The 20,325-nt window shown below is 39.3% G+C and overlaps 1 protein-coding gene and 1 long non-coding RNA gene across 8 annotated transcripts in view; one reads left to right on the top strand and one right to left on the bottom strand.

The window, feature by feature from the left end:
- The window catches only part of SUSD1 (sushi domain containing 1), a 44,601-nt gene extending 31,415 nt beyond the window's left edge, over positions 1-13,186 (bottom strand). The window contains exons 1-7 of one of the 7 annotated variants that reach the window (XM_061455146.1): positions 12,748-13,181; positions 10,917-11,048; positions 9,610-9,765; positions 8,826-8,978; positions 7,354-7,530; positions 5,081-5,260; positions 2,895-3,074 (exon numbers count right to left, since the gene is read on the bottom strand). In XM_061455146.1, coding sequence (XP_061311130.1) covers positions 2,895-3,074; positions 5,081-5,260; positions 7,354-7,530; positions 8,826-8,978; positions 9,610-9,765; positions 10,917-11,048; positions 12,748-12,826 — 1,057 coding nt within the window. In that variant the 5' untranslated portion in view covers positions 12,827-13,181. Of the gene's footprint in view, positions 1-2,894; positions 3,075-5,080; positions 5,261-7,353; positions 7,531-8,825; positions 8,979-9,609; positions 9,766-10,916; positions 11,049-12,747 lie in introns of all 7 variants that reach the window. The other 6 variants (XM_061455138.1, XM_061455139.1, XM_061455140.1 and 3 more) reach the window with 6 other exon arrangements.
- A 238-nt stretch (positions 13,187-13,424) lies between these two features.
- On the top strand, positions 13,425-20,123 carry LOC133270158 (uncharacterized). Its single transcript, XR_009743680.1, has 3 exons — positions 13,425-13,624; positions 14,961-15,102; positions 19,582-20,123. It is a non-coding gene; the product is annotated as an uncharacterized LOC133270158 (long non-coding RNA).
- The last annotated feature ends 202 nt before the right edge of the window (positions 20,124-20,325 follow it).

Below are 20,325 nucleotides of genomic sequence, written 5' to 3'. Positions count from 1 at the left end.
TAGGTGAAGAGAATGTTTCCCTACAAAATATCCCTAACAATTGTCCAATTAACATAGAAAAAGCATCAGACACACTGTTCCCTTTGTGCAGGAACTGACACCTTTGTAACTGAAGAAGATTGGAAAAAGTACCTGGTATTAAGAGCAAGGCAACCTCATAAGCACCTTATTCACCATAATTCATCTTAACTTTCTCTGGATGACCAAGATACAAGTTCTCAAGAACTGTATAGATGTGTGTGTGTGTGTTTACATGCATGCACATACACAGTATACATATATTTCACTTCAGCTTGTTAGGAACAAGCATCAGACAGCCAAGGCACAGATCACCTTTTTTCTGGCCTTCTTACAGCCATAATAAATAGATACATAGACAGCTAGACAGACAGACAGACTGACTGATTGATCGATCTTATGGCCAGAATTCACTCAAAAAGTAAAACATGAGTGGGAAGACTTCATACTTTTCTTTTCTATGAAAAGCAACTCTAAGTCTTGGGTTACCTGATGTCTCATTTCGAGACATCACATCCAGAACAATCTCACTTGGTAAGGTAAGTATTACTAACAAAAAAAGCTCAAGTTAACATTTTCTCCTCTGAAATGCACAATGGGAAAAACTATCTTACTGTGTCAGACTACCTTGCATTCCACCATTTCATGCTACGGTGCTTTATAGTCAGAGCCCTCCTTTGAAGCAAACTGAAACGTTATTCCTATAAGATGATAATTTTTCCACTCTGTAAAAAACTTCTAAGGTTTACCATGAAAACCCACCAGAGGTCAACACAGTAAGTGCCTGAAATAATATCACACCATTTCTGAAAATGAAAATAAAATAAACCATACATTCCTGCTCCACAGGAGAAACAGAAGTTCTTCCAAGACAAGCTATAGAGAATGCCCAGACTCACATGTTGAGCGTACTGCACAGCAGGCATTTAACTGTTGGTATGTTCTCTGCACTTTAGTGTCTTAAGCTTACGTATACAGATCAAGGGCTGGGAAAGGAAGATTGCTATTCAGCTGACTATTGCCAGACTTCACTAATCCAGTCAGCATCTCTCAGTAAAATTAATTTTGTTAAGCAATTTTGAAACATATAAACCAGATACTACTAAATGTACTTGAATACATATATACACATGCTATATACCTCAACAGACAATGCAACAGACAACACAAATAAAGGGCGTTCCATAGCAATCCCTGCCTAAGAAACAAAGAAGTGATTATTTGTCAAAGGGAACACGCTCAGGGGAATTTCTCAACTTCTCTGCTTCTAATGAGATTTCTCAGGCAGCAGGAAGACAAACAGTTTTCCAGCTCTATCCTAAGTTATTTTGGAATGGTACATGATTTTCTTTTATTTTAATAGGAATTACTGATTAATTACACGCACCCTTAAGATTACATACATCTGAAACACATCATTACTGAAACAGAAATGTCGTTTCATTTGAAAGTCATTTTTTTCCTCTAGTAAGTGTAAAAAATGTAGAAATTAAAAAGCTGAAGACCTTGCTGCTAATTTCCTATTCATAATATTTCGTGGTTTGTGTTTTGTTTTTTTTTAAATAGGAGCCTGGACTAGTTAGGCTGCTCTTTAAAGGTTTTTTTTTCCCATTCTCTTTGCCCATAACTCTTTTGATCCAACAGCTAGAGCTGGTGTATACATTTTTGCCTCTGGCAAAGGTCTCGCTGAAATCCCGTGAATGCAGTCTGCAGAAGTCCTCTGCTTAGAAGCCCTTCTAAGCTTCAGAGTGCTCAAGACCAAACTCTCAGCATTACAAAGACTGACACACCTGACCAACTTAGCCACTCTACACAATGCTGGCTTCAAAGCCAATTCATAAAGTACAGCTATGCAAATTGTCTAAATGAAATACGAATTCTGCCCTCTAACAACAGCAGTAACGTTTTTATTAGGGCTCTGTCAAAAGTGAGAGAACTTCTTTTCTGCATGCCCATTTTATTTGATGTCATGTGTTATATTCGCAGTGAATGCTGAAGACATCAAGTGAGGCAAGAGAGGTATCAAGCAGCAAATCTTTGTGTAAAGGCTTTGTCTGTGAAGTTGTAGCAGTCAAAGACACACTTCCAGTCCTTTTGAAAAGCATGTGGCTATAACAAAGCTACATAAACACTGCCATCTGCAAAAGACAACACTGCTACTTAAGAACAAGAGATGGACAGTGATCTATGACCTGTGACATCTCTTTCTAAGGATAGGGAAGAACACTAAGGAGCCCAACAGACATAGTCCAAAACATCTGCTATTTTTTTGCTGTTATTAAAATGTTAGTATATCCTGTTTCCAAGCCCACAGTATGACACCACCTTCATTACAGATCTCCCTTCTCGGAACTCATTCTTTTCTAAGAAAATCCTTCTGGGCTGAAAATTCAGACAACTGGATGCTGGAAAGACATCCTTGAGCAAATTTTACTTAGGACATTATGAGAGAAGGGGGGAAAAAAAAAAAAGAAAGGAGTTTTGAATTCCACTGCCCCTACTTTCATCACAGTGCACTTCACAGTATTAGACCCACAACAAAATATTATTAAATGTCTTCTGCTCATATAGTTCCCCTGGCTTTTAAAGTTCAAGATTCTCAGTGCAGCAGCCTAACTCCAATTCCATTAGCCCCTTTCAATTTGAAATAAAAAGGAAGACAACTAGAGAAAGATCTGTGGCATCTACTAGAAAATGTTGCACAGTTAACATTCTCTTCTGTAACCTTTCCATACAAAAGTACCACCACATGCCCTACATGGTAAACTAGGCAGGGATTTCTTGCCTTCATCCTTCCTCCTGTTCCTACCTTCAGAACAGGAATGTGAAAATATATAAACAGCATACCCCACACCAGCCTCCTACATAATATGTACCTTTGCATACGAATGTAATATTCTCCCACGACTGATCTATTGTGCATTCTGAAAAATTCCTGCCTCCATTAGAATAATATCCTTCTTTACACTGATAGTACACTCTGCTCCTTAGGGTGGTAGAGTTGTCCCAGGTCATTTCTGTATGTGGAATCAGCAAAGGTTTGCCACAGTCTATTTCTGGAACAGAATAAAAGAGGGTAACAAAACCAGAAAATTAAAACAAGTATGGCATATCAAAGTGTTTAAGGAAGAGAGATGAATTGTCCCAACAAGTAACGCTTCACTTGTTTTCACTTCTAGTGACTTCTAGAAGCCAGGCCAGCCCTTTAGAACCCTGAATTTTGTAAGTGGAGAATTTCCAGTAGGGTGGGGCATTCATCCTTCAAGATAAGCCATAAAATAGAACAGTGTCCTGTTTAAAAATGGAGAACAAAGATCTCTAAGAAAATTTTTACTAACACATCTATCATCCTATAACATTCTTTTAGCCCCCACATGCTATTTATTCCTTTATTTTACCTACCATGAGTAACAACAAATCTGAAAAATGACACAAGCAGTAACATGGAAGAACAGCATCAAGAACAGAATCCACTGATCCTTTGCCAGTGGATTTAATTCAAGCATTGGAAAACAGGAGAAGCTGCTACGGACATGAGAAAGAACACCTATGGGGGCATATTTGGGGGGTTAGTCAGACCACTTTAGAGGTAACTAGAAAGCTGGGATAATGCACTTATAAATCAATAAATTTGCTCAACTGTTTCCAAGGCCTTCATAATAAAATGAGGAAACAAAAAAGAATAAAGAGTGAAGAACAAGCAAATGGACAAATATTGTTTAGGGTTCAAATTCCCAAATCCACAGTGAACATGGCACCCCAATAAAAGATTCTGCATCACTTAACTTACAAGAAGTAAACAATGTAAGAATTGAAATCTTACCTTCATTATAGCTTATATGCTGTGCATTTAAAAATGTTTAATAAATAATCGTAAGCAATTCTGAAATTTAACTCAAAAAAGAGGAAAAAAAGACATAAAAACAAATTTTATAATTGTGACATGTACAACCTTTAAAAGTAAACATATGTTTTGCAACAGGTAATACATCCACCGTCATGACTACCTCCCTTTTCATACACCAATGTATGAACATATGCATCTATTATAAAACATCAGAAGAAGCTTTAGAATAATTAATGCACATGCAAAGAGCATGCTTAAATTCTAGGACAGTATGTGATGAGATAAAAAGATTACTGCTGCTTAACTCCAGCTATCTGCCCAAAGCCACCCTCTAATTAGACTGGAAAGCAGAAATGTGTTTCTGTGTAACACAGTGAACCTTCTATTTGGACTGGTGACCCAGAATAAGAATATTAGAGAAGATTCTAAAAGTAGAGAGCGGTTGTAACATACACATTGCACATTCAAAAAAAGTCACTACATTTGATTGCAATAAATGGAAGACTTGACCCTGCTGGATCAAGTTGAAAAGATATTAAGCACCCAGTGAATGGAAAAGTGAAGTTGTGTCAATATAAAAACTGACTAAAGACTAACGATCCTGAGGTCACATTAGTTAAAGTATCAGATCAGAGTAAAAATAGAGTGAAAATATTGTTGGGCAAAATAACTCACTTTTAAATGTACCTTTGAGCTTCTTCTCATCAAGAAACTTGTTGGGCTACATTCTTCTAGATCATAGTAACATGAAGGATTTAGGACTCATGTCAAGTAACAATAGCTTGCTTGAGCAATCACAGTTTGCAACTGGAAACTGTCTGAATATGGAATTTTTTAGGGATGATAACTGCTAATAGTGGTTCAATTTCCACGTAGCGGCTTCAACCACAGAGTAGATACTGAGCTAAAAAAAATGGCAGCAATTTAGGATAGATTTTCATCTCATGTTAATCCTGATGTCTGACATGCACTGGGATTTAGTCCCTAGAATGGTAACTTTTAACAATTTATTGCAACCTCATTAGCAACACAGGTTAAAAAAAAAAACAAACAACAAACATACTGTTTAATATGTGGCTTCTGTTTTGTGACTGAACATGCCAGAAGCTGTCTTCTGACTGTCCAAAGAGGATGTCTCTAACTGACAACTGCTATTTATTTTGGTGTCTGAAACAGTATCTATGCTAAGTAAATCTGAAGGCAGATTTGATTTACCTTTGCACACCAGATCAGTACCATCCCACTGTCCTTTGGCATTGCAGACTGCAGTCTGATTGCCACTTGCCATAAAGTAACCATGAACACAATTGTAAGTAACTTCACTTCCATATGTAGTCCCACTTACAGATGCTGGATGTGCATTTAAAACAGAGGGTGGAATCCCACAATCCACACCTAGAAAGAGGAAGAAAGAGGAAGATAAACTTAATTCAAGCAGCAGAAGCAGTGACAGCTGCACTCCTGTATTTCTTTCATTGTTACCAACTAACCCTGTTCTGTGTTAATCTAACACTCCCCAGATGCCCTCTGTGACATCCCCACTGTGACCAAGAGTGCTGTAGCTACTCCTAGCTACTCCAGAGCTGCTTCCATATAAAATAACTTCCTTCTGCTTTTGTCTCAGAATGGCATGCTAAATCTGTGACTCTCTCCTCAGCTTAGCTGCTAGTATATTGAAAACGTCTTTTTTAAGAACAAGAAGTTAGGATTCTCCTGCTTTTACAAACCTGATTACAGATGCCAAGCTGGTTCTATACCATTTGCAGTGAACAACAGTCAGAGGGAGGGAGTTGAGCAGAAACTGCCTTTAGGATGACAAAATTTTTAAAAGTGCACAAGGACTGGAGAAATGCAAAACCACACAAGTTTACAACATACAACATAAAAGCTTCCTGTTAAACCAAAAGTCTACATCTGTTCAAAATGTGTTGTAATAGTTGCTCTACCCACAAACATGCAGAGCTGTCATTTACAAGTGCCTAAAACAAAGAAGTCAAGTAGCACAAAAAAGCAGCTTGTTTGATATGCTATCCATTTTCTAAGGTAAGCCACCATCTAAAACGCTTTCATGTCAAACTTGAATGTGAGGGCTGTGTCATGTTAACCACCTCTTCACATACATCACACCTTCCCATTAAGCTATCTGACTTACCATCTCAAAACAATTCCTTTATTAATATTCAAAGAAAGCTATAACCTTCAAAGACAGAGTATAGCCATACACTTGTATTTAAACAAAAAAAGAGGATCTGCTCCATTTACAGTACCCTGATGTTAGGTCACACATCTTACCAAGTCTGACCTACCTTCAATGGCCAGTTTCATCATGACTACATAAAATAAAGTCCTAAATTACCATACGAAGGAAGACAAAAGACACACTTACTGATTTTCGAAAAAAGGATGACGTTACACTTGGCCAGGAGAAAAATAAGTGATAAAGACTTACCAGGGACATTCTCAGAGTTTAAAGAATTATTTAAAGGTGCCTTTACTAATATTTTAAAATAAATAAATAAATAAATATTCAGACTTGCTAGTTTTACGAAAAGAGAAGTCCTAACTGAAATCCAGGAAAAGAGCTTGCAACACAAATGAGAAATAAGCTTGTCACTTCCCACAGACACACATTAAAACATTACATTTCTATCCTCTCTCAAAGAAAACACACAAACAAAAGAATCATGAAAGAATGAGAAACCAAGAGGGCTTTTGTATCTTGAGGAAAGGAAGAAGGAACTCTCCCCACTAAGTGATGATTTTCAGGATGACATTCTGCCCTATAGAACTGTTATACACTGCGTAACTTCCATTAGCTAGCACTTCCAAGTGTCATTTAACTAATATACAGAGTTAGTAACTCCTCACAGGAACATAAAATTCTGCACATGTAAGGAGCAAATATTTCAACAAAATGGGCAGTTAGAACACCAAAGCAAGTGGAAGTTTTAAAGACACTCTCAGGAATCTTAACACTTCAGAGATGTAAAACCAATTGCTCATGCACAAATGCTCTTAAAATCATGAAGGCTACCCAGGGATGAAAGGTGGTATGATGCCTCTCTTTTGTATCTACAGCCAACCTTCTGGAAAAACTTCATAAGCTGTCATAAAAATTGATCATTTCATGAGAGGTCACTAATGCCTTCTAACTCACTGTCTTGTTCCCTGAAAGAAAAGGCTACAGAACAGAAGTCAACTTGTTTTCTACGCCTTGGTTCACAGGTAGAAGGACACACTGCAGTGTCTGTAAAAGTGGAAGGACCAGTAACAAAAATGTCACTCACTAATAGGAAGAGGTAACACCGTTTTATAACCTGTCCTTTTCTTTCTTTTTCTTTTCTTTTTTTTTTTTTGCAAATAGCGAGATCTTGTGAAATAATTATTCTTTGGACCAAGGAAACAGTCTACTATCTTTCACGAACACACTTCCCCATGCATAAACCAGCTTAATGAAGAATTTAAGAACGACTTAAGACTCTTTTCACCTTTACAGCTTAAAGTGGCAGGTTCCCAAGTTTCATTTGCAGTGCAATATGAGAACTTCCCCTCGTTGCTGTAAAACCCTTCTTTACATTCATAATGAACCGCACTTCCTGGTAGCAAGCTGTAGTTCCCCACAACGTAGCCATGCTTCATTTTAGGAGGGGAACCACATCCAATTTCTGCAAAGAGACTGTGTTAGAAGATCACACAGTATGAAAATCACAACACATGACCATTTTAAAATGAGCTGAATTGGATGGTCACGTCATAAAATATGCCCCATCAGATGAATCTGAGAGGTTGCCAAAGAGGTACAAGATTAGAGCAGAAAACTTTTACTGGCCACAGCTGGAGAAACACAGTGATCCGTGTATTCAGCTACACCTTTACTAACGTACAGCTGGTGTCATTCACAACACCAAAGAGGAGACACTACAGTCAGACAGTGCTCTGTGTGTGCTACTCTCACTACAGCAATGGATAAATAATCCTTCAACACCAGATGAAAATTTAAGGCCCCAATGTGGAGTTTCATTTCCCTGTGCCTGGGAAAAGCGAAGCACTGCACACAGGCTGAAATTAAACAGTCTGCCCCTCAATTGATCCACTTCACTGAACCAGCCTGCATAAAAAAAAGCTACATTCCTCTCTGTGACAGGGCTTCCTTGTCCAATTCCGCAAGCAACACAGTCAGCACTTCTTTACCACAGCATGTGGAGGGGGAAGTTGGTGAGATAAGCAGGGCTGTCAGCACCTTTGCCAAAATTAAGTGGAACAGTCCAGCTGGAAAAACTGGACAAGCTACAGACAGTGAGCTTTACTGATGGTTCTTACAATAATTCAGAAATGAGAGCTGGATACAACAGAAGCATGTGAGCCTGGGATGCCCAGCTTCATTAAATACTGTGACAGCTACAGCTTTCACTGCTAGCACTTTGCATCTATGAAAACCTATACTAGAGAGGAAAGGAGAAAGTTTCAAAATAATTTTTTTGTTGTTGTTATGGCAAGATAAACAGAAAGGCTTATTTATGCAGTTGGCAGAATACATAACAAATAGTGAAACTGCTATGTTATTGTTACTGTATCCTCTCTTCGCTTTCCCTTCATGCAGGGTGGTTTTATAAACCAGTGGATTATAATGCAGTGTGGTTTTATAAACCAGTGGATTATACCATACTTCCTTACTATTCAGAAACTAACTACATCACCTTCATGGCATTATTAAGCCTCCTTGACCCTGCAGATCTGATCAACTTCTGAGAGCCTGTAGAAATCATATCTGCTGTCAACTCTACCATTCAGACATCATTAGAACAAACTGAACCCAGGAAGAAAGAAAATCATACAGCAAGCAAAACCCGCAGAGGGCTTCCGCTCTGCAGACTTAAAAGCACAGGTCAGAGCAGGTATTACTATATCACAGAAGATCTGATTTTATCTGCTAGTAAAAACAGCATCCAGAGACTCTCACCTCTGCATGAAACTGTATTCCCATCTGGATGAAAAGAATGCTCTCCATTTTCTAATTTATAACCATCATTGCAGTAACACTTGTAGCTTCCTTCAGTATTCACACATTTTGCATTGTGACCACACAGCCCAGACTCCTCACATTCATCTATATCTAAAAATTCAGAGAAAAATATATGCACTGCATAATAGGGTTTGTTTTTTTTTTTAATTAATTAATGTAGGACCCAAGCTTAAACAAATACAGTAATCTGTGAAGGGTTCTATGTAGCTTCTGATGGCGTATTATTACCTAGCATTCCAGCATCTGGAAGGAGAAGACTCTCAATTTTGTAGCTAGCTATCTTTCAATTTTTTTTTTCCTGTTTGACGTGACAAATATTTTCTAATGTCCTGCTACAACAATCCCAGAAAAATCCCATATCTGCAAATATCTTAATCAGTTACAACAGTTCATTACTGTAACACAGAACTGGCTAATATTCTGCTCTAAACACAAATATGGCATTCTGGGGGAAAGATAAGTATCATCTTATTTTCTTTAACTTAGTTTCTTTTGGAAACATTCTTGCTTGAATGTGACTGCAAAGCAATGATTTGTAACACAGAAAAGAATGCAAAATAGAACTGATTCACAGCTGCTAGAACCTAATTGTCAAGTAAGTGTTGGCAGAACAGAAAGTGCTGTGATACAGTTTTAAAAAGTAAATTCCAAAGTGACAGGAAAAAAGATCTGTGTTGTAATAGTTTTGGATTCCTGGTGCTCAAGACTCTGTGATGTCTACCTGTACAGTTTGTGCCATCATTAGGGATAAATGTCTTGTTGTTGTTGGAGGCTCGGTATCCATCAAGGCAAACACAGTAAAAGCTTCCGTGTGTATTATGACACAGTGTATGATTTCCACAGATCTTGCTGGCTCCAATCTGGCATTCATCTTTATCTGTCAGCACATTTAAAACACATCAGACAGAGATTAAGAAAAGTAAGGTATCCTCCCCTCCTCACTCATTCTTGGGTAAACAAACTTCCCCTTACCGTTTTTCCAAGTTATTTGTGATGTAAACACTGCTAGTAAGCTAGACCATTTGAACCAACAGAGGCTGCCGTCCCTAAGTGGAACAGATGTGAATAAAGTTTCATGACACAGCTTAAGCTGATCTAAGAGCTGTTGAAACCAGAAAGCCGTGTCCTTTGCTTCTGCTTTTCCTTACATAATGCACTGTCTGCAGCACCTGATGGAGCTTGTGCTGATCTTACCAACTCACTCAACTGGCAGAGAATTAACATGGCAAAATATGCAGCTTGTCATCTTCCACAATAATGACATAAATGAACTCTGTGCAGGGCCCAAGAGGGTGCCACTGCTTGTGGAAGAGATTAGAGGTGGAGGACCTTTCCCTTAAAGGGGTAAACTATTACATACACTCAGACACAATGTTTGACATCACCCTTTAATTCACATATTGATTTCTCACGTACAAGATAGTATTAAAAGGACACCATCAGCTACAGTAATAAAAAAACGCTAAACACCACTTTCCATGTAACAAGACATCCGCCCTTAAGAAATGTGCATATATGCACACTGTTATTAAGAACATTCAACTGATTAATTTTCAGTTAGCCAGTAATCTGAGATAACTGGAAAAATGAGCAAAAGATGTGCTTACAATTTTAATTGTAAGTTTTATTGTCTAGCTTTCAGCTCAACGATGCATAGGTTGAAAAGAATAATAAACTGAAGGCCACCATACTGATTTTTTTTTTCCTGAAGCTAGGATAAAAAATAATAAACCATTCCAATACAGATTTTAAAAGTAATTGATACAACCCTACATTTATCAAGACAAAATTAATTAAAATCCTTCACTATATAGCAGAAACTGAATAAAACAGTTAAGCATTTGTATCCAGTACAGCTCATGGTTAGCTGATGGAAAAAAAGTAAAAAAGTCAAAAGCATCCACACAAATTCTGCCAGGAAATGATAAAGCTTTTACTACACTTTGAACAATTCAGTAATATTACTTGAGAAAAAAACATTTTAGGAATGTACACGGTTTCTTGCCATTTTAAAAAATGGCAGCCTACCTTGACAATGGGTTCTTCCATTGCCTACAAATCCATAGTTACAGATGCAGACACTTTTTCCTTCAATTTGATGACATGTAGCATGAACGTGGCAAGTTGCACAGACATCTGGAACTGATCTCTTTACAACTGCTTTAAGAACAAAAAGACAAAATTACTTTTTAAATTATTTTTTTAACAGACTAACTGGTAACTGAAACAGAATTTAAACTGGAGATACAACCCAGGTTAAAACACATAGAATAAAATCCTATCTCCCCACATCTCTTTTTCAAACTTGCAGGAAAACCACAGCCATAGTATTCAAAGACAAAAAAAATAAAAGAAAGGATTAAACAAAATAACTACACTGAACATTTTTTTTCATCTATCCTTTTACAATAAGCAAACCAGCTTGTCACTAAAGCCTGTGAGACATTTAATAAATAGTTCTATCCAATATTATCAAATCTTTTCTCCATATTAATTTTATTTCCCATTTTTGATTTCTGTTTCTTCATTTATTCTATTATTTTGTTTCTATTATTTACACACAGACATTTGGGCTATTTATCAATCTATTTGTAACCTGTATCATCAACATGTATATGGTAAAAATGCTATTCGTAAAACCAGTGTTGAGAATGCTGCCAGGAGGAAAATGACTTATATAGAAACATTGTTTTAGAAATTAATTTATATTAGAAGTAGTTTACAGCATATGACACACAACCTAATTTACCGCAATTTGATACAGCTATAAATATACACGAAACTAGAACAAAATGTGAACTTACTGCCTAATTTGTATTCATACTTTCAGCGTACTGTTTGCATTTCCCTCCATTTTCTGAAAGCTCTTTTTGTTATCTTCACACATGCACTGGCTTTCCAAATGATAAACCTCAGAACAGACAGCTTGAATGTAGACAAAACATGCATATGCTTACACCCTTTGTATATTTTTTAAGAAATAACAGTACACAAGCTGATGTTGTCTCATGATGCTGAGCACAACAATACAGAATTCTTTTACTCTTCTAAGCTCAGATTAATAAAGAGGGTGAGGTTTTGATAGAATACAAATCTCCCTGTGCATATGACCAATTTTTGCCTGTCTTCACATGGTGTTTAAACACATAACCATAACTGGAAGGAGAAGGCCCATGAACACTCTAGCCAGCTTCTTTTACAGGCAAAATTTATCAGTGTGGTAACACTGCCCCTCTGCATGCAGTGTCCCGGCTCTCCTCACAGCACGTTTCTGAGTGCGTTAAGGCTCGCGGGAAGCATCACAGATTCCCCCTCCTAACTCTCCATGTTTTTATATACTTATGTGTGTGCACCTAGTAAGCACAGACAATACAACCCGTCAGCATGCCACAGCATTCCACGTAATCATAAAACTAAATTTAAAAACAGCGAACGGAACAATTTTCTCACGATGCCTCAATCTTCCGATAAGCCATGTGAGTGTCCTCCTCAGATTGCTGCTCCAGAAGATAAAACACCCCCCTCTCCACCCCCTCAGCCCCCCCCCCCCCCCCCCCCCCCCCCCCCCCGCTGCTACGTATCAAACTTGGCGACTCCTCAGAAACACGCCATTTTCCACCCCGGCACCAAAGCCACCTCACGGGTCCAGCCCAGCCCTCTCGCCCGCGGGCGCATGAGGCATCCCCCCCGCCGCCGCCCCGGTGCCGCTGCCGCCCGGTCTGCCCACCTCCCTTCCGCCGCAACTCCCCTAGCCCATGGCCTCCGTTTCCTTCGCGCCTCGACCGCAGGACACCGCCCTCACGGCCCGAGGTCCCGCCGCAGCCCAGAGCGAACAGAGCCGGGTCGGGGCGGCACTTACCCTTCCGCCGCGCTGCGCACTGCAGCAGTGCCAGCAGCAGCAGGAGCGGCCCCAGGGCCCAACCGGACCCCGGGCTCATGTCCCCGCCGCCGGCTTCACGCCCCACGATGCTGCACGGCCGCGGTGCCTCCGCATCCTCCTCGCGGGTGGAGGGTGGGACGGGAGCCCTAAGGGAGGGCGTCGCGCTGCCTCCCGGTGGGGCGGGGGCACCCCTTATCAACACTGTCTCTGAGCCCTCGCCCCCCCCCCCCCCGGCTTTCCCCTCGATGAGGCCCCTTTCCTACTGCGGCCGAAGAGCCCTTGCCCGCAGAGCCCTGGCACAACCCCTTTCCTTCCCCAGGACACCGCCTCTCCCCGGCCAGGCGAGTGGCAGAGCTGATAAGGGCTGTTGGTGTGTGCAGCAGCGGGCCCTCACCCCGGGAGGGGGAAGAAGCAGAGGGAAGGGCTATTTATGATTCCTGGGAAAGGGGGAAAGGCATCTGGGAGGTTAGCCCTCTTCGTATGTGGCAGCTGTGCTGCTACGGGCCTGGCCGCGGTGGGCTCCTCCTCTCCCGGCAGCATATGGGACTGTGCAGCACCTCCCGGGCCGTGGTGTGGAGGAAAGGTGGCCATCAGCAGGTCCTTGTGCCTACCATCTGGAAGGGCCAGCATTCTGCTACACTACTGCACAGTGCTGCTGGTACCATCTGCACGCTCCCCATGCTACAAATGGATGAAAACCTTGTAAACCACCAGCCGTTGTAACTGAAATGAAGTAACACTTTCTCCTTGTAGGCCTTCACCACAGAAAGTTGGTTTTTAATGAGTACCAGTGACACTGCCTGAAGAGTTTTCTAGAAGAAAGGTGATCCTCCTGAAGCTAACCATCCTCATTCAGGTCTGTGAGCCGCAGTTTTAGAGAGCTGTGTAAACTCGTATTTATCTGCAAATGCAGTTGACCAGTTATCACAGCTCCAGTAGGGGACTGCCAAAGAGATGAATGGGGGAAGCCTAACACAAAGGTAGATTGAGGCATACTTGATACACTCTAAAGAGCTTCCCAACAAGGCTTTGCTCATGTGCTATGTTGGCTTTACATTAATGCCTTTCAATGTTAACACAGTCAGTTCCTCCACCAGCACTGCATTTAAGTGACATAACCTCATCTTACGCTGCATCTGTGGAGTTACGATGACAAAAACTGAACAATCTGTGTCTGATTTTACTGGAAGCAAAACACAGTTTCATAAAACTACCAGTTTTATTGATTTATGTAAGCTTCCCTGTGCCACTGGTTTTTAATTATTGTTCTGCCTACATTTTAAACCAGCTTCTGCTATCCTTATTCACCTCGATCAGGCCACAAAGTGACCTGCATCTTCAGCAGACGCCAGTTACATTGCGATTGACCTTATTTTTGGAACAACAGTCTATAGACGTCAGTACTGCATATTTCTATCTTAAATCACTGAAATTGGAGGCATGCATTCTCAGTGGTGGCAAGTAGTTTACTACAATAAGGAACGACTCAGAGAGGAATTATTCTGCACCACATATTAAAAGTGGTTTAGAGGGTTTTTTTCTCTCTCATAGCAGCCCACCAAGTTGCAGAGCCACTAACAGCTGCAATTTCTGCTGTTCCTTTCATAAAAAAGTAGTGGGAGCAACTGCTTGTAATTATGAACACCTCACACAGCAAACAGGAAAATAATTTTGGCAGCAAGCCTCATTATATTATAAAGAGAGTAAGTTAAAAAATATACTATAAACGTTCTTTAAAGAAAGTAACAAGGAAGTGTATCAGCTGAAGAAAATACAAGGCCCAGAGTGGAACTCCTTGCTTTGTTCCAGTCTAGTATGTATTCAACAGCTGATTAGTTGCTTCTTAAAGACATTCTTCAGAACTGCATAATTAAACTACTCAGAATGGCTCCTTCAAATTACATATATGTTAATTGCATATCTAAATTTAAAGCACAGTCATATGAAGTGTTGAAAGATGTTGAGAGGTCATCTATTCTTTTTCCTTTATGACAATGTAGGCTCTACTTAAATGATTCCTGACATACTTGTCTAACTTGCTGTTTACAGTGGCAGTGATGTGGAATTCACAGCAATCCCAAGCAATCTGTTCAACTACTTTGCTCTCTTTGTAATCTGAAAATGGTAATCTAAGATTCAACTTTCAGTTAAATCAATTTAACGTTAAGTTAAATTAAGTCTCTTTTTTTCAGTTCACAACAGACTCCCAACACCCTTCAAGATCTAGACAAAGGTTTGAATCAGCCACTGAAATGAGTCACAGGTCACTTCTGCTCTGAAGTCACCTGCACAAGTCCTGAGTTCATTCCTTCAGGAAGACAAAGATTTAGGAGGGTAGGACAGGTCAGTGTCCTAGTATGAAAACACAGGATAATGTCCACGTAGATTCTCTGTTCTGGATAGGAAAAGGTTTTGAATCTTTTCACTGTCAAACTTCAAGGACCTAGTTTGTAATTACAATATTTCCTTTGTCCCTATTAGCATTCAGTTTCACTACTCAGAAGACATCTGTACCAGTATTTGCTTCCATTTCTCTTGTGATAAGAAAACAGTTGTTATGGTCAAAGTAATTTAATTCATCCAGACGCACTTGGAAGTTTCCTGTGCAGTTTTTCCTTGCAGCTGTTTAAATGAAGGTAATTGAAAATCAGAAAGGCAAATAGAATTAAACAGCTCCTCAGCCATCTGGATTTGTTCTGTCTCCTTTACAGACAGTGAATGTCACTGTGTCATCTAAATCACGTTCTTTTGCAAGGATATTTGGCATAGATTTCACTACTTACTCTGACACATAAAGGCAAAATATTTTTTACTAATGACTCCTTCATCAAACATATTTTTAAAAATACAGCAAACATCTTCAACCAGAGTGAATAAATGTAATTCATCCTTGTTAACAGATTTCTCAGCTATTCATAATGAAGTTGCATTCTTAAACAGCTTGCTAGCAGGTACTTCTTCCCAGCTGGCAATGAAAAGAGTAACTGCAACTTGATAGAAGGTTCTTCCCATCTGAGTTCTACCTCTCTTGCCTATTTAAAGTGAAACAGATTAATAACTGGTTTCTGGTTATCCTCTTAATTTCCAGAATAAGCAACAGCAATTGTTGAAGCAGAAGTAACAGAAAAATTGGCTGACCCTCTTTAGCTTCTAATGAAAATGCTTCAGTAAATATGGTGCAGAAGAAAGCATTCCATTATAGTGAATTTTGCTACAAAGGAAATGTTACTGCTTGAGTTGTTTGCAGCATTTCTGTACTCTCAGTTGTCTCAACTCCTGACAAATGAAGTCAAATGAAAAAAAGAAATGGGATTTCTGCAAAAGAACTGAACTGAGAAATACCTGAATTTGAACCTAAAATATTGAATGCTTCTCCCTCAAGAATAGGCTTTGGATGAAACAGATATGAGAGCATACCATGTACATCTCATAGCAAGAGCATGGTAGGTGATAAAGCCTGCTGACAGTTGCTGCTAATCAGAAGAGTGATTCTACAAAGCAAAGGAGCTGCTGTCGGGGGGGTTTTAGCATAGGAGCAGGAGCCCAAACTGAGCTTTGCCACAAACTCACTGTAATCTTTGATAAGAAAACCACTTTGTGTTTCTCTATGCTTATCCCTCCCACCTAATTGTAAAACTGGGATAATATTCCTACATAGGTGTGTTCAGGCATAATACCATAAAAGCAGGCCTGAGATGATGCAATGTAAACTTCTCTGATAGAAGCTTTGACGTCACTACAATCTGCCTCAATTTTAAACCACAAAGACTTAGCATCAGAGAGCTTATGGGGCAGTATCCTAACGTTGCTGTATCTTGGAATATCATGCGAGAAAGCTGCTGACTAGTCATTGGTTCTGATTGTTCCATGCTTATATACAAGCTGTGCCATTATTTTGAGAGCTATGCTAACTGAAGGCAATAGTTAAGAGAGAGAGGCAGAGTAACAGCATTCCTTTCATAGACTGTAAAAAAGAAAAAAAAAAGAGAAAAAAACAAACTCAAAAAACACAACCTAGTGCTGTGATTTTATTAACTCCAGATAAATGATCAGCCATCTTTTCCTTTCTGATCCTACCAGTACCTGCTAAAATCAGAAGAGAAAGAACTGGCAATAAGATTAATTCTTCTTTCTCTGCCAGATTCCCCAAGCTTGTCCACAGGGGTGTTGGCCTTACTCTTGCAGCAGCACAAAACTTAATAACAACTTAGAGATAAGGCAACAATTAATGATAATTTCTTTGATAGGTACAGAAAGAACACCAAATCCCACTGACTCTATTATCCTTCTCTCGCCATTAGCTTTGCTATATTTTGGGACAAGTTCAGTGTACATGTGCTATAATGCTTAGATGAGACACATAGCAACTTGTCAAAGTATATTATCTATAAAAAAAAAAATCCATACACATATCGTATAAGAAGGGAAACTCAAATACTGACTAGAGACTCTAAACCAAACAGTTCTCCTCAAGCTGTCCAGGCAGCTGGACATCCTTTACCCACAGCTTCTTTCCCTGCAGACCAAAACTGTATTTTGCCACCTGTCAATCTCATATTTGCATCAACACTTTGAAATGGGAAAGAAGATGGGAAGAATCTAATAACCAAACATTTCCCAGTAAATACCTTGACTTTCCCTCCCTGAGTTGTTTTGTAAGCAATCCAGCTTTCACGTGTTGTTTATCTGGTTTTAAAGAAACTGTTGTTACCTCAGTTAGAAAGTACCACGAGTTACTGTGGTTTTAGACTCCAGGAGCACAAGGCCAGCAGGACAAGTTGGATTTCAGATTCATAACATGATGCATTCATTTTTGGCATACAAAAAGTGAGAGCTTTGTCTGGTCTCTCAAAATTCAATTAGGTATATAACCATTATTTCTACAGTTACTGGAAATCAGAAGAGAAAGAGACCCTGGGTGATGACATTCGTATGTTATTATAAATTGTAGTAAAGACATAAGACTGACATTTCTAGGGAAATAGAAGGTCTTTTTCTTTTTTTATGTATTTATTGCAAGGCTGACAGCCTTATTTATCTTCAAACAGTTTGCGATATTCCCACAAGACTCTCCAAGACGATCAGTAATACTGCTGTTCAGAAATAGATTGTCGGTAGGAGACCACTTACCACAGTAACTGAAGGTTAAATTCTGTCTAGTACTGAACATTTGTTATTGCACCATAAAAATACAATGGCTGCATGTTTCATTTCAGGTTATCATGAGATTAAAATATTATGCATATTAACTGTGCTTTTCTAAACCGCCTCTGAAGGACAGATTTGTCCAGAAACATGTAATTTTTCTGCTAGATTAAATGAGACAGTTAAGTGACCAAGATACCCCAGCAAGAGAGGATGTTGTTGGTAACATCTTGTGGTTGTGTCTGACCCTTAAGAAGCCATTTTTTCCTTGTCTATTTTCCTACTGATGGGTAGCAATATGACTGTGAAAGTATTTCTTAAGGGCCTTTATTGAAGTCTAATGCAGTGCATCAAAATAAAAACTAAGTGACAGTTGTGACCTTCCCATGATGTAAATTTGGGAGAATCTAAGGTCCACAGAATAAACAGCTTGTATAACAGCAGAAGATACATAGTAATAGAACACATTACTCAAAGAAAAACAGTTTACACAGGCAGCAGCCACAGTCCTGCACTGAGTGCTGAATAAAGGGCTTTATAAAGAGTTCCAGGAAGTTTTTTGGGAATTTTACAAGCACAGATAGCATGCCCTGAAAGTGAAATTAGCCCATGCCATCTTGTGACAGGCAGGTTGTAACCAACATTGCCAACCCAGAGTAGAAAGAGGGAAAAAGACATTTATGCCATTAACAGATCTTAGCATCAAGAAGCACAGTGTTGTGTATCCCTGTGGTTGAATTAACATTGAAAGATCTTATCCTGAGAGATGCTTAAGCTTGAGAACTCAAAGAGCAGAGTATATTGACATTTACTGTTGAAGCAGAAGGCACTCAGCAATTGGGATAGGTCTCCTTCCAAAATCTTCAACTAGTTCATCATCTGATAGACGAGTGAAGTCTCTGAGAAAGGATGAGCTGCTTGTAACACATACAGGGAAAGAGTGAACCCTTTATGCTTTCTGCAGGATAATTAAATCCTCAGAAAGAGAGAATTTGAAGTTATCCAGTCACACTGAGAACATGCATACAGAAGGAAAATAACCATGTAACCAAAGGTAACACAACCAAACTTCATTGTGAAGGAAGGTGTAGAAACAACTTTCAGTTAATAGATGAGATAGAAGAAGTACTTAGGTAGCAAACCTTTTCCAGAAAATTACTGTGTTCTTAAATAGAGAAACTGCTTTCACAGCTTTGTAAAATGAGGAACCTTAATTACACAATTCACAAGGTATTTCTAAATCTGTTGAGATGAGCCAAATCTGCATATACAGAAATGACATTTTGCTGAACGCGCTCTGTTGGTGCTGTTAGATCTCATACTGCTTTGGGGCAATTTGGCTTTGGGAGGCAATTGAAAAGAAGAGGGAAGGGAAGGCAAGAATGGTTTAGAAATGCTGAAAAATCAACCAGCAATGTTGCTATGTTCTTTGGTAAGAACTAAACCCAACAATTTCATTTTTTGTCAAGTCTTAACTGAAAGGTTTTAATGAGAAAATAACCCACAGTCCTCCATCCAAGCACCCATCCACACTGCAGTGACTAAAATAATGGAGCTGCAGAGAGTTCCTCCCAAATGATCAACAGAATTCATTGAACTGAGCAGAAGGCTTATCCTTCTTTCCTTAGCTTTTGAAATAACTTTATGTCTTGTTTTCTATTTTTACAGGCAACGATACTTATTCACCAAACAACATTTGCAAATACGTGCTCTCGGGGTGTACTAGATACCACCATAGCAGAGTAGAAATAGAGCCTGCATCCAACCACAGAGCCTGCAGCATTATGCAATATCCTTCAGTTAGTCCTCTGAAGTTTCCAAGCATGGAATAATGTGGCTTTTCAGACCAAGATGGGCTCTGGAGGGGAGGAAAACCCACATGGAACCCTCAATAAAAACTATTATAAACCCTTCATCACAGAAGGACACAGAAGAGAACCAGTTAAACCATAGCTAGAAATATGTTACAAAAGACATTTAATACAGGTGCCACAGAAGGTATGCCATTGCTTTTCAACCAAATAATTTGTAACGCTTGGGTTAAAAGCTAAGATTCTCTCAGATGGACAGTGACTAGCTGTACTTGAAGCAGGTTGGAAATAAAAAACAGGGCCTAAAAGTGTTAGCCGGATAAACTGATTTAGTCTAAGCAGCAAATACTAAGGACTGAGACTAAAGTATTATTCTCTAATAAAGTAAACTAAAGTAAACTTGAGACTGAAGTAGTATTCTCCTTATAAGAGCTCTTTTGGGGTCAAGCAACTCATGTTGCTACCCTACAGTATCCTAAAGAGGTTTGTCATCATTGTCAATGGACATTTCCTGCTATGTTTTTTTTGTTTGTTTTTTTTTCAGCATCTGAGCTGAGTTTCTGGTCAACAGCGAAAGCATTGATCTGGAAATAGTCTCTGA

This window comes from Pezoporus flaviventris, unplaced genomic scaffold, assembly GCF_033815535.1.
Source record: "Pezoporus flaviventris isolate CSIRO_AGI_PZ_B2104156 unplaced genomic scaffold, CSIRO_AGI_Pfla_v1 ptg000018l, whole genome shotgun sequence".
Lineage (NCBI taxonomy): Eukaryota > Metazoa > Chordata > Aves > Psittaciformes > Psittacidae > Pezoporus > Pezoporus flaviventris.
This window is presented reverse-complemented; position numbering and strand designations above follow the sequence as displayed.